The following is a 14,520-nucleotide window of genomic DNA, read 5'->3' on the forward strand; positions in this document are numbered from 1 at the left end:
TAGAACAGATAAAGTAATTTTACCGAGACTATATCTTTGGCGTTTTCCAGCAGAGAATGTTGCTTGTCATGGACGCACTTAGTCAGCGTTTGCTTGCAGAACAAAATGAAATTGCGGAAAATATGAGCTCCACAGATCTAGCATGAAACACAGTTGCAGAAAATAAAATAATCATTAGTGTATGACTGGGGAAGAACAAATGTTTTTGGATATGTAAAAAAAAAAAAAAAAAAGAATATTCCCTCAAAAGTCACTACACTCCAACACAATGATGAAAATCCTATTATTCTGTCACAAGCAGTGCATTAGAGCCACAGTTGCACTGAAAGCATCCAAACTCTCAAGAGCCAAACCTAGTGAAGGCCTGCGGGACAGGAGACATGGGCTTAGCAGAGCACGGCTGGGCCAGTGAGGAGGGGGCTGTGAACAGGGTCTTTGATGTGGAGTTAACAGGGTGCTGTGGATTGACTGAAAGCCAGGACAATGTCCCACTCATGCTCCTCTCTCCATGTCCCACATACTAAGTCTTCTTTTGGCCCTTGTCACAGCCCTACTCACCATTCATTAAAATAGTCTTTGGGCTTTTGCTTTTCTGCCTTTTTCCCTGTCTTGAATCCCTGTACTTTCAGGTTTGTAAACCCAGAGAGATATCGCACTGTTAGCGAACACAAAATTATATTACATCAAATGTTTTTCAGTTACTTGACAGAATTATCTTATCTATAAATGATCTTATCAATAAATCTCTCCACTGTACTCACTGATATGCGCATGGTATACTGCTGTTATATAACCAGCAAGAAAGTTCAAAAAGGTATCAAATAGCACTATGTAAAACATGAGCCATGCACCTATAAGCATCCTCCAATACAGGCACCCAATTGCTATTAAAATCATATAGTAAAACATGTACATCTTGAGTTTTCAGGTATAAATGAAGCAAAAAAAAATTCACACGTTGAAATTAAGGAGTCAATTTATTTGCTTTATTATTTTAAAATTGTGCATTCAAAATATATTGTATTTCCAAAACCTCTCTGATTAGTGATGTTTTGCCAACGGCTGTATCGATCGTTCCATAGTTGTACTCTTTTTCTCCACTAGGTGCCACTGTTTCCATTAAAACGGTTCTTTATATATTCTATATATCCTTAACATTCCATAATCATAATTTCAAAGTTTTATAATGTTCATAAATAATACTTGCATTCTATTTCTAAAACTCCCACTAAGAGAGAACACACACTCACTTACCTACTGTATAAATAATAAATACATGCATTTGCTCATATTCCAAAAAAAACACACACTACAGAGCTAACCCCCCTCCCATATCTGTCTCGCTCTTTCACACACACACACACACACACACACACACACACACACACACACACACACACACAGTCACACGTACATAAAAACAGGAAAAAGATCCTTTTTTCCCGAAGTCATACATTATCCAGTTCGCATGGAGAAAAAAACCTGTCTTCAAAAAAATCTTCTGACTCCACACATTGTTCTTCAGCAGGATTTCTTTGTCTTGGTGGTGCCCTTGAGGACGATGTAAGGCAGACCTATGGCCCAGCTATCCCGTGGCCAGTACTGTAAGTCTGGCAGGGAGTATGGGATTTCATAATGGGCATCTATGTAAGACATGAGGGCGCTGCCATAGGCTGTGGCCATCACAATCAGGATGTGCCTGGAGGAAGGGGTAGAAAACCGCATTCACTCATGGACCAATTACTAACACACAACATCACAGATCTCTGTGTCTCTCTCTCCAGCCTCTCCTTGTCACCTTTCACCCATTCCCTCCACTTTCACCACTCCTTCTCTCTTTGTCTCTCTTGCATTCTCTCACCAGATAGCATGCAGGTAGCAGAAGTTAATCTTTTGCCAGAAGCTGCAGCCGAAGCGATCGCTGATCCAGCAGGAGATGGCCAACACCCACAAGCCGATCGCCTGGAAGCCCAGGCGCAGCGCCCTCCGGTTTGTGCAGCTGTTGGGGTGAGGGGACAAGTAAGAAGCAGCAAGTCAGAGACAGCATGTTATAGCTGATAAATACTACACGTTTCTGTTGGCGAGGGGTTATTTGTGTGTGCAAGGGTCTGGTGCTCTACCTGCGCATCTCAATCCCGAGGGAGTAGACAATGTGTAAAGCGAAGCAGTTGAGAGCGTAGGCATTGATGGTGGGTTTTACGAAGGAGGAAAGCGTGGTGACAACGGTAATCACCAGAACTATCCGTGAGAAAGAGGACCTGCAGGGAAGAGAAGGGACCACATGAAGCCAACATGCAAAAAAACTGCTAAAACATACTGCAATACATATGCTGTGCAGTGCACAAATACTGAAAGCACACAATAGTAAGCCTAAAGAAGAATGGACAAAATACATAAGTACAAGTAAGTGGTACTGTGTACCTAGGGCTTGGGTTAGTGTAAATAGTGAACTTACACATATACATAAATATGAAATCTTTAGGTGCATACAAGATAAGAGCTGAGAAGTATGGCAGTTGAGAAACTCTTTGATTGAAACCGTGTCTGCTTTAGTGATTTAATCTCTGATTCATGAATGTTTTGAATATCCGTGCAGTCTATTTCATGGTATTTTATGGGTAATATGAATCTTTTTTGGTCTTAAAACACACTCTTTACCAAAACCAATAGTAACATTACCCTCCACAGCCCATTAAAACCCACAAAGCCACAACCACATGAAACTGAAAACCTAATTCATAGGTGCCAGTTTGGCAAGGCACCACCACTCAGCAAAACCTTAACCCCAAACAAAGACCGGATTTCGAAGAATCAGGATGATACATTAGAGACTACTCAATTCAAGTCTTCACCATAGCACAGAAGACCAGCCAACAGTTTTCACAATTACTCTAGTTGAGACAGCATTGGTTATTGTTTTATAAGAGAAGGTGCCCAATATATTTCTGACTAAACTTTTGACAAAAACAATTTCTTCTTTTGAATATTATCACTTTGATGACATTTTTTCTGCAGTCTATTTTTTGTTACTAATCTACACTGCTCAACTTATGTCAACAAACAAACAAACAAACCTTTTACTTCTGTCCACCCATCAAATGCAGAATAATTTGTCATGTATAATTTTAAAATGATCAAGCAACAGGGCCAAAAAAGACTCTTCTCCCACTCTGGTTGTAGACAGAAAGGAAGTAAATGACACACCTGCTGGCAATAACCTCTCTCTCTGTCTGGTGAAAACATCACGCTGTTCTTTGTATATCTCTCTAAAACATCATTATTAGTCTTTTAAAAATATGCACATATGGTCACGTGATTACCTGTCCTTGACAAAGGAGGGGAAATGCCTGCGAGGGAACCAGAGGGAATAGCCAATGGCTATCAGCCACAGGATGGCCAGCTCGTCCAGAAACTGCCCCACAAGGCTCAGGGTCATGTGGAAGTACATGGAGAAGAGACCTGGAGAAACAGAATGAGGGAGACGATGGAGGAGCCGACTGGGAAGCAGGGCTGCAGTGAGAGCTAATAAGGGAGGCAAAAGATCAGAAACAGAAAACTGCTGTCATTTCATTACGTTAATGGCATTTAGCAAATGCTCTTATCCAGAGTGATTTACATCAGTTAGTTTTTTACAATGTTATCCATTTATACAGCTGGATATTCACTAATGCAGTTGGGGATTAAGTACCTTGCACAAGGGTACAGCAGCAATGCCCCAACGGGGAATCAAATTGGCAATCTTTCGGTTCGGAGTCTTGCTTCTTAACCACTGTGCCAACAACTGCCACCCCTCATGTTTCCAGTTTATAGATTTTGGCCACAGATCTAGTAACATGTATTCATCCAACTGACATTTACTCACCCATGTGGCTGTGTTTACATTTTTTATGCAAGTTATCAAAACGTGATAAGACTAGCATGCCTCACCTGCTGTAATGCTCATGACTTGCATTGCCTAAATATGGCACCAGATAACCCAGTGCAATTTCCCAGAATGGAAATATAAAAACTATAGGAACATTTTAAGACTACAATTTCAAATGTGATGAGTTTCCCGAGCACCAGCATTGGTTAATGGTTTGTGAGTAGAATACTGGATTAACTAGCACTTTGTAGGCTCCCCAGAGTGAAGTGGTGGATCATAAAAGTATATATATGATTTGCCAGTATATCTGGCTGAACCTGATGTGCAAGGTGCAATGTTTTAGTAAGGCTTTTGAAATAAGGACAACAAATTATTATTGGCTTTATTGAATTTATTTTCCATAAATTTCATCAATATACACCTTTTCATTATTGATGTAAATAAAATGACAATTAAATGGAAACCAACGTTAATAACAACTGCCAAAATGAATTGCTACCAAATACATTGTTGTTAATAGTGATGGCATTCTTAAATTTACTAAATAATATTCTTCAGTCACTTGTCTCAGTAAGGAAAAAGTAATTTCAACAAAGACAGCCACAAGGCCAAGCTCTATGGTAATTTGGAACCAGCCCCTGGAAGGACATGCTGTGGACTTACCCACAAAGATCATCATCACCCAAACCAGGTGCACAGCCAGGCTCCTCTCCCGGGCATAGGGGTGCAGCAGGTACAGCATGATGGGGGACACCACGAAGAATATGATATTGCTCATCTGCAAAAGGACAAGAAGCAAACACACTGTCAATTGAAGAGCAAATAAAAGACAAGGAAGCAAGGGAAAAGAGATGGGCAACACACATTGATGACCTCATAAATATTGGTCAATTTACTCTACTGCCGATGAAGACCTCCTTTTTTATCTACAAATCCACTCAACGGATTTTAAGTATTGATGAATGCTAATGATGTCATTTTAATAAGGAAAAAGACATTGTAGACACTATATGTTGCATTACTGACACTCAGGATGTTAATCAGGATGTAAATCAGGATGTTAATTTGACTAAATACATACTGTCACCAAAAGATCTCAAAAACCAGAGTCTTTACTAAAAGACTGGATTAGATTTATTCACAGCAATTGATGGTGAAGCCTGCTCCATAATGGCTGACACTGTAACACTGAAAGGCATTTGACAAACAAAGGTAATCATATTTAGATATATGTCAATTGTACTGTCCATCCTTGGTCAATAGTGTCAGCTAATTCACAAAATATGATCTGTGTACTCAGCAGATGGCTTACATTTCATATCATTGCTTAAACATTTTTCAAGGCAATTGATACCTTAACGAAGGGTATATCTTCAGTGCCCTCCCCAAGACTTGAACCTGCAACCGTCTGTTACCAGTCAGTCTTACCGTGTTGAAATACTCAGCTACAGTTTCAGAGTGCCGGTAATTGTCTTCACACCAATCCACCTCTGAGCTCTCATAGGAAAATACACCTGCCATAATAGTTTCTGGAATCATGAAGGAGAGAGAAATGCATGTTTTTCCAAAAAACTCTCCTCCAATCTCAGTTTCCAGTTCAGGAGCCCTCTTTGATTGTTTAGCTCATGTGCCAAGTTTGCCCAGTTCTTCACAAATCACAGGTAGCACCTACTGGATTTTGCATTATGGCAGTCCCCCCAAGAGGCAGTTACAGCAGACAAGTACTCCCCAACTATTCTACTCTTATAAATATTTTTATCATGTAGCTGCTTATTTTTTTAAATCCGTGTAGCAAAGGAGCTTTTAAAAACTAAACTGTGACAAAAATTATTGTAATCGTTCCCTGCACCTCCGACCATTCTTGTTGCTCAGATTTATTAGATTTATGGGAGCTTGTCTCTAGCGACTATGACAATTTGCTATTTGACTTTTCTATGCCCAACAATAAAATTGATTGAACAACAAATTCATTTATCACTTGAAATTAATTTAATCAAAATTACAACTAAGAGTCATAAACAAGTTAAAAATGTGATGACAAATATATAATATATTCAGTATATTTAACTTATTCACTAGCACGAATACAACTCCTCCTGTCTTTACCAGAAAATGTATTACCTTATTGTCGAGATCTAAAATCCCGATTAGTATTTAATTAACAGCGCAGATATAATTTATTTAATTCGGTTGGAACAAAAACCAGCAAACACTGGTTATCTGGGACGAGGAATGAGACTTACTGTACTTTACTGGCTAATTATCTAATTTTTAATTATGCAAAAAACGGAAGACGAGATTATGTGTTTCGCTATAGTATATGAAATTCTGCTAACGAATATAATAAATATACATAAATTGGAAACGAAAGCTATTCAATAATTACTACAACGTTTAAATGTTGATTAGCCTGCATGTACAGTAGTAGCATCAGCGTTACTATTAGTTACCAAAAACAATGTGCAAAGTAGCACTACTACCCCAAATGTGCACTATAAACGCGTAACACACATATACACTGTCAAAAAAATAAAGAATAAATTCAATCTGGGAAACAGCTCAGCCTTACAGGACTACAGGTGCACATTTTAAGAGTGAAAGTGAAGCTTGTCAATGATTTCACTAACGTTTAAAAAGAATATTGTGATTTTACCTCCCAGGCAAAGTTCCGACACTCGGCAGGTATCGGCGCACCTAGAAAGCAGTATTAAGCAGTGGACAAACGTTTCCTGTTCAGGTACACAGGTGCACCTCTGACATCACACCCTAGTTAAGTATGTCGACACGCCAACGAATTATTGAACTCGCTGTCCCAGTAACCTAATCGCAATTAAGCTGTACACTCCCGAAGTTTTAGAATTGCGCTTACAAAACTGCTTTTCATCGAACGCTACATCGGTACCCAACAGATTAATTCCGATTTTTTCAGGTTTTAGAACATCACAGCATGACAGTTGAGATAAATACACATACATGTTTCACACAAGTTCATTCTTTCATTAAGAACGTTTTTAAGTGTTAAAATGCAATAGTTAGGAACCCTGGTGTGAATCTTTTCTCTACAGACAGAAATGTTATAAAATTTAAAAGAAGGGAGGCTATGTCTCATTTTTCATAAGATTGCATTGCTCAGTACTTCCTTTCTCACTAAGCTTATGCAGAATACCACATGTGAATCTCAGAGTAGTTCTGGAAATGGAGCTGGCCATAAAGAAGGGTTGTGACCATCAAGCTGATGGGCACATAGACAATCATGTCACTTTTGTAAGGTCTGACAAAAAATAAGGCTTTGAGGTGATATACTACCATCTTAAGTCTTTTTATAAAGCAGGGGGATCTTTGGTAATGGAGTAATGATGATTGACAAACTCACAACTACAGTCTGACAGTTTTGTCATAGACTTTGATAATTTCATTTCTGCACTTCAACTAACATTAGGCTTTAGTGTGGTAAAGACGACAGATGAGTGCATTGCATACATTCAGATACTCTATATTGCTGCAGGCTACAAGTCAAATCATCATCAAGTATGACAAATAATACTTTGTTTTTATAAAACCTTGGAAACCTATACATTGCTATGGAAACAACAGATGCACTTAACAGAGAGAGAATGAAAGGTGGGTCAGAGGCCTAACTTGTCTGCTGTTGGGTCCAGTAAAACCAGTAGCTCCTGCTCCTACAAAGGTAGACAAAAGGAGATATCCTATGGTGGCCAAACACAGCATACCATCTTACATTATAGCTAAAGGCAATAAACTACATCACTAAAGTAGGTAGCAACCGTGCACTGGGGCATTAATCAACAGATTTCTAGCTGACAAGACCTTTGTGAAAAAGTAGTTCCATTTTCATAGCTTTCCTATGAACAATGTCTTTTATGCAGCTCTCTGTACTACATAATGAGCACTTACAGATTAGGTTATCCAAACCAGATGCCCAGTTTTCGTCATACCCAAGTGATTTTGCACATAAATTTGGATCTTAGAGGATCTGCTCTCTTAACCCTTCTCAAAACTTTTGTCTGCTGGGTTCCACCAGGCAGCCCTGATGTCATATGAAGGTGTCACTTTCATGTCACTCAGCAATAACACACACACATACTTACTCTCAGGTAAGGTATAGCCGTGACAAATAGCAAAAGTATTCTTGAAACCATTATTAGAATTTATGGGAGAGATTCTGAAACCCATAAGTCAAAATGACTGACAACTACAGAATAACTGAACCAGGTCATCAAGTTCAGATCAAGTAAATCAGACCATTTTTGACTCAGAAGAACAAGTGAACAGGTTAGACAAGTTAGCGTTCAACCATGCTTTTGTGCTCATCAACTTACCCTTAGGTACTGCAAGACTTACAACAGAAATAACCGAGAAGTTTTCAGCCCTGGACACCTTGTTTTCTGTCAGGTACAAGTTCAACTAACTTGTTATAGGTAAAGATAAAAAGATGAATTTAGGGAGAGTTTTCATGACAACAGCTAATAGTTGCCATCCCTCACCATGAGGATTTCTATATGCATGAAGTTATTCAAAAATGTGAGATCTCACTTTGAATCTTCAGGACATTTTAAAAAATATGCTTCATGCATAAAACTGAATGAACCGTATTCATTCTGTCCAACTTAGCAGATCTACAGCTTCCAGTATCTCTTCTTTTAATGTACAGGGCTTTTGCCAGTGGATTTTCTACCAGTAAAATTGAATTAATAATTGAAAATTATGACCCTGGGTTCAGTTTGCACTGCATTCATCTTAAATCTACCAACAAGCAAGTGAGATGACAGGCACTCTTACGGTGTCAAGCTTCATTCAGAAATCTGTTCAATGGGGAGTGATAAACTGAGAAATCCTTTGTGCTTTTTAAGAAACCCTGATATAAACAGAAATGCCTGTATGACAATGTCATGTGAAAGTCCAAGACAAAAAAATAAGACTACAACTCACTTCTACACAACTGATCCGGTTATTTTAATAAGACATGCTATAAAAAATGTGACTAGAATTGGCATAAAAACACAGTAGAATGGCATTAAAACAACACGTTATCAATCTATACAGTATTATTTACATATTCGGTGCACTTGGAACAATGCCTGCATTGGGTGCAGGGTCTCACTGTTCTCCTGTATGGGACTGATACAGGACCACTGACATGGCCATCCTCCTCCTCCTCCTTCCAACCATCTTAATACTGAACACCACAAACATCAAAGTCATGCAGCTTCAATGAAAACTAGTGCAACCTTTCTGAGAAGAATGTTGTCCCCCATCCCACCCTGTCATAAAAGACATTAGATGAACGCAGTTAGAGAAAACTGTAGCCGAGGTGGAAATATTTCATTGCTGTCATAGCAAAACCTCATACCTCTTTTTTACCAGTTGGAATTTTTCTGTATGAAAATCCAAGCACATTTGTGTATTGTAAATGTTTCATCAATTGCCCATAAAGTTAATTTATTCATTCATTAAAAAAATGCTCACAAATCACAACCAAATAATAACCAAGATTCCTGAAAATGGTATTTTTGGAGGTACAAGCTTTTGCCATAAGGCAGATGACATTTAACAAATAGATATGACAACTTTGAAACAAGGAAACCCCTAAAGTTTTCAAAGATATGTACAAACGTGAGGGTGACCGGTGAGAGGTTTGATTTCAGCTTGTGTGGTAATTGTGTGTGGTAAGAGGTTTGATTTTGACTTGTGTGTGGAAGGGGAGCATTTAAAAGAGCTTCCCTTCAGCCTAACCTCCTCACCCCACAAACCTGCTCATGTCTACCCTGCTCTTTACTCTGCCCCCTCATCCCTTTGGTGAGAAAAAGAATCAATGTCTCTATACAGAGGGGCTGCGTCCAACTGATGGACCTCATTCTTCGTCATCACCATCATCGCTGTCATCATCGTCATCATCATCATCCTCCTCTTGGTCCTCTCCATCATCTTCCCTCTTCCTCTTCTCCCCACGACTGGTTTCTGAAAATCAAGGCAGAACACCACATCCTGACATTTGTGTCTTATCTGAGTTTGTGACTTATGACCACTGCACCAGATGCCAAAAAGGACCATGTAAAAGTACCATTTGGATTTTAAATATACAAAGTTAAGGCAGAATTAACTTCCCTTGTACTCCTAATAAACAGGTAGCAGTGTTGTGTAGTGGCAAGTAGCAGGGCTCATAACCAAAAAATTGCTGGTTCGATTCCCCATCGGGACATTGCTGTTGTACCTTTGGGCAAGGTACTTAATCCACAATTGCCTCAGTAACTATTAAGCTGTATTAAATTGATAAAATTGTAATTATCATGTAAAATGTAATTCCCTCTGGATAACAGCATCTGTTAAATGACACTAATGTAATTTAATAAATTATCACTGAGCCAGGTCGGCAAACATGAAATAATATTCAACACAAACCTTCTTCCTCTTCATCTTCCTCGTCACTCACTCCTTCCTCATCATCTTCCTCATCTTCATCCTAGAAACATACATGTAATGTCATTAACCTGCTGACCTCATTCAGAAAAAGCATGCATTTGGTATTCAATGTTGTGAACTTCTGTCTGGAGCTTATTTCCACTGATTTTCAAGACAGGTGAAGAGTTTCATTACTGTACGATTGCCTTTTCTGGTTTAGCGGCAGAAAGCTGGCACAAGCCTAGGATACAGTGAAGCCCCTTTCTAGTCATCTTACATCATCCTCAGCTTCAACAACATCGTCGTCGTCGTCACTGTCATCTTCTTCTTCATCATCCTCTTCATCACCATTTACTTCCACCTCTTCCTCATCCAGGTCTCCATCTCCTTCATCTTCATCTTCACTCAGCTCATCTTCTACAATAATAAAAGCAATCATTAGGACAAAGCTCAGATCAGTAATTTCAGTGCACCTTCACTGAGCCTGTTGACTAATAATGCTATATGTTGGTCATAACTGATTTTAATTCACAAGCTGCATAAAATAACAACCGCTGCATCTTTAGGTTAAGATTTTACATGCAGATCTTCTATATATCAACAAAACCCTTATGTGATACGAACACACTACCACAAAAAACTAAGCAGAAAGATTAGACTCATATTAGCCTAAAAAAATGTTTCCTGACCTTGAAACTCGTGTATCCCTGTTGGAGTTTTGCTCCAAATGAATTCTTTATTGAGAGTGATTGAGCTTGCCGGTATTTAACATCTTATCCTAGTCAAAAAAAGATTTGGTCGTATGTTGCAATTAAAATTGGGAGAGTATATTACTTCATTATGGTTGGTTTCATGTGCATAAGACTTATGACTGATCAATCTTAAATCAAAGTCAAATTACATAGTGAAGATATATCCTTATTTTTATTTTTTCAGTCATATGCATACAGGCTCTCCTGGACAAAGATTTGGAGGAGGGGGAGTATGCACTCAGCAAAACGACAATGTAACTAAAGCACGGAAAATCATCCGAGTTCCTATCATCGTCGTGGTCAGAGAGCTGAAAGTGCAATCTGCTGGCACTCTCTCACCATCGTCTTCAGGGTCATCAGGGTCAGAGTCCAGGGCCTCCTGGTCATCCGCATCAAAGCCATCCAGGTAGGTGATCTGGGGAAGTAGCTCCAGCACACTTTCTCTGTAGTCCAGCAGCAAGGTGACCTCACAGTTAAACAGGTCCAGGCTGCTTAGCATGCTAAGCTTTTTCTGCATGGGGACAGAGGGCATTGACAGCAAGTAAGGTGCAAGTCAGAATGCAGTGACTGGATGCAAGCCACACTTCATCTGACTCCGAGTGCATTCTAGACCACTTCCTTGCTCCCTTACGTGATGCCTCTGTTATTTGAGTGGAGATGGAGTAATCGCTCCAAAAATGCGGTCTGTCTCTAATATCTACACCACTGTCATTCTGTCTCACTTTCAGTGTTTCAGCGTTCTAAAATCTAACTGTACCAAACTCCACGTTTCACTAAGATGGTGAATTGAAACTTCATATCATTATTGATTAGTTGGGTCCAATCAATTCAATAAACTGAAGACAGCACATTTCCAGAGATGCAAATTGCAAATTAAAGATAGACAAAAAGGTAAAAGCTGGCCGGTGGGGGAGAGAGAATGGAAAATTATTAAAAATGAAAAAGAACAGTGTTCAATATCACCACTGACTTAGAATGGAGCAAACTGGAAGTTGTTTCATTCTTGTATGATTAGTGGAAACAAGACAAAGAGTAAGGAGTCAAATCTGTTAAAATAAGGATTGAGCCTGGGAAGCCCAAAGTCTTGCAAATACTCTCCAGCGCTATCCAGCTGCATTGACACAACATAAGCGTGCTGTGTCTGGCACATGTGTACACACATGCAAAAGCAAGGAGACATTACCAGGGGCTCCAGGGTACTGAGGTCTTTGATCTTGTTGCCGCTCAGGTTGAGGTGTGTGACACTGGGTGTAAGCTCCGCCAGAGCCTCAAGACCGCCTGAGATCCGGTTGTCACTCAGTTCCAGCTGCGAGTGATTCCAGCACATGCATCCAATCAGCCAGCCCAGAGGTGAACATAATGCAGCATAATGCAAAATGGTTATGAAATGTGTTTGCAAAAACCAAAAAAAATCCTGTATGTGCCAAGCAACAACTGGTTGTCAACTGCAAATACTACAATGAACGTGGAGGCTCAGAACGGCACACACACTTTATGGAAAATGGATGGCAAAAAAAAAGTTCCGCTAAAAACATTTTAAAAATTGTCTTATCAGATAAGTCTTATCACCCCAATTCTGCATGTACATTCAATATGTAAATGTATGTAGCTACCAATGCAACTTGACAAACACAGACACCCATTTACCTTCTAACATGTTAACTTTTTCCATAAAACTATATCAAAAGAAAAGAAAATGTATGTTCCTCAAATTTGAATAAAGAAGTGGACCAAGTCAATACAGGAATGTTTTCTTGTATCATTAATATATATATTTAGTACAGTCACAGTAAAGTTATGAAATTAGTTCCTAGAAAAAAACACATATTACAATTTAATGAGTAAAAAGAACAGAACTTTCATCAGACCATTTCCTCTGTATTTCTTACCTTTCGGAGCTTGGGTAGTTTAGGGAGATTATCGAGGGAGACTAGATTGACATTGATCATACTAAGGAATTCCAAGTTCTGAAATTCAGCAGTGAGGCCTATGATCTTCCCATCATCAGAACGACAGTTGTCCAAAACCAACTCTTTCACCTGAAAATAAGAGAGGAAAGAAACAAACGTCACATCATCCACCAATTTCGATTAGATGGGGAAAGCTGCCTTTTGATAGTCAAACCGTTGAAAAACAAAGACATTGCAAGCAACAGACAATTTAAATGACTACATCCAACGTAGAAATCATTAAAGTGGTAGTACACTACTACATAATGTAGGTGATAACTATCTGAACGGTAAAGAAACTAAACTCAATATCTACCCCTGGGTCCCAGGAGAAACTGGTCCTGTGTTACTGGTTAGTAAAACAAGTAATGTGGGTTAACGGTGACCATTCGCTTGCTAGAGCCTTGATATATAACATTACATCAATTATGTGACGATATCGATTTACAAATTCTTTAAAAACAAAGGATAAAACAACAGAACTCTGTGCTAACCACGCCTCCGTGGGAACAAAATATGAGAACACCTTGTTATGTGAGCAAGCTAATGGTAGATAGATTATTTTAACTGTAACGTCACCTACTTCTCCAATAAAGCAAACGGGTGGTCAGATTGTTGTATCGACGTTAGTTAGCGGGGGTCACCACAATGCATTTTTGTCGCCTCCAATCTGGTGCAGCGAGTCCCTAAAAGCTAACTCGATCGGCTATTCTGACCATGTGCGCTGAATGGCGAAAACAAACGCATGCTGCTTTCTTTCTCTGTCCCCTCCTGATCGCTTAAGTTACCTTGCTTCTGCTAACCGGCTACGTCTTACTTCGAAAGACATACAATAAACATTCTAGTTACACCCCAACCAAACACCATCGATGCGAAAAAGCAACTTGTAGCCAGCTAGCCGGCTAAATTTACCTCAGCTGGTTTCCTGTTCCTAAGCTCTAAGTTGATTCTTTTCTCCATTTCCATGTCGTCTGTTCGGTACTGATAACCTAGAAAGCGAGTTACAGGAGTAATCTAACTTATACTTCTGGAAGCTGTGTAATTATGGTCACAAATATAGTGACTAAAGTGGCAAACAATGCTGCCGCGATTGTCTGAAGCAGCGAAGCAATACCAACGCCGGCAAAGTTTCTTCAGAGTTGCGGCTACACGTATTTTAGGCGCCAAGCGGCACTACACAAGATGGTAAAGCAGAGCGTAGTCAATACAGCGCACACGACCGCCCTCATGGGTTAAAACTGCGCAGCGCAGCCAGCACACGCAACAGGCGACCGAGTTAAGGACTGGGATCCCATCACATGTGTGCCACCAAAAATTAATTGCTGGCGAAGTATAGCCTTTCCAAGACTATGGCCTTTTTTGATCTTTGTGCTGTATAATAGAGTTTCGTAGGGTTTCTTATAGAAGCATCCATCGAATTTAATTTTCACAAGCACAATTCACGGCAGCACGATAAATGGGCAAACCTTTGCACTTTCTGCCTTATCCTCTTGCTATGCTGATTTCTTCCCCTGCTTATAGGCTACTTGTACTT

General features: G+C 39.5%; 2 protein-coding genes across 2 annotated transcripts; both read right to left on the bottom strand.

Annotated features, from left to right (window-relative positions):
- Nucleotides 1–1,521: 1,521 nt before the first annotated feature.
- Nucleotides 1,522–5,386, bottom strand: LOC118795310 (alkaline ceramidase 1-like). The gene is made up of 6 exons (XM_036553716.1): nt 5,294–5,386; nt 4,529–4,643; nt 3,321–3,459; nt 2,121–2,258; nt 1,862–1,999; nt 1,522–1,699 (listed from the first exon to the last, which is right to left on the bottom strand). Exons 1-6 carry the CDS (start codon nt 5,384–5,386, stop codon nt 1,522–1,524), a joined length of 801 nt encoding a protein of 266 aa, XP_036409609.1.
- A 4,215-nt stretch (nt 5,387–9,601) lies between these two features.
- Nucleotides 9,602–14,101, bottom strand: LOC118795744 (acidic leucine-rich nuclear phosphoprotein 32 family member B-like). Its single transcript, XM_036554450.1, has 7 exons — nt 13,899–14,101; nt 12,927–13,076; nt 12,221–12,343; nt 11,377–11,548; nt 10,563–10,702; nt 10,313–10,346; nt 9,602–9,844 (listed from the first exon to the last, which is right to left on the bottom strand). Exons 1-7 carry the CDS (start codon nt 13,950–13,952, stop codon nt 9,738–9,740), a joined length of 780 nt encoding a protein of 259 aa, XP_036410343.1. The 5' UTR covers nt 13,953–14,101; the 3' UTR covers nt 9,602–9,737.
- Between the last annotated feature and the right edge of the window lie 419 nt (nt 14,102–14,520).

The sequence above is a fragment of the Megalops cyprinoides genome, chromosome 20 (genome assembly GCF_013368585.1).
Source record: "Megalops cyprinoides isolate fMegCyp1 chromosome 20, fMegCyp1.pri, whole genome shotgun sequence".
NCBI classification, from domain to species: domain Eukaryota; kingdom Metazoa; phylum Chordata; class Actinopteri; order Elopiformes; family Megalopidae; genus Megalops; species Megalops cyprinoides.

Excerpts from the sequence above, each read along its gene's own strand:
- LOC118795310 (XM_036553716.1), bottom strand. The coding sequence starts at position 5,386 with ATGGCAGGTGTATTTTCCTATGAGAGCTCAGAGGTGGATTGGTGTGAA. Across the intron at positions 3,460-4,528 it reads GGTGATGATGATCTTTGTGG|GTCTCTTCTCCATGTACTTC; the intron begins GTAAGTCCACAG and ends CTGTTTCTCCAG. Across the intron at positions 2,000-2,120 it reads CTCGGGATTGAGATGCGCAG|CTGCACAAACCGGAGGGCGC; the intron begins GTAGAGCACCAG and ends TCACCCCAACAG.
- LOC118795744 (XM_036554450.1), bottom strand. The coding sequence starts at position 13,952 with ATGGAAATGGAGAAAAGAATCAACTTAGAGCTTAGGAACAGGAAACCA. Across the intron at positions 11,549-12,220 it reads TCAGTACCCTGGAGCCCCTG|AAAAAGCTTAGCATGCTAAG; the intron begins GTAATGTCTCCT and ends GTCCCCATGCAG. Across the intron at positions 10,703-11,376 it reads TGATGACCCTGAAGACGATG|AAGATGAGCTGAGTGAAGAT; the intron begins GTGAGAGAGTGC and ends TTATTATTGTAG.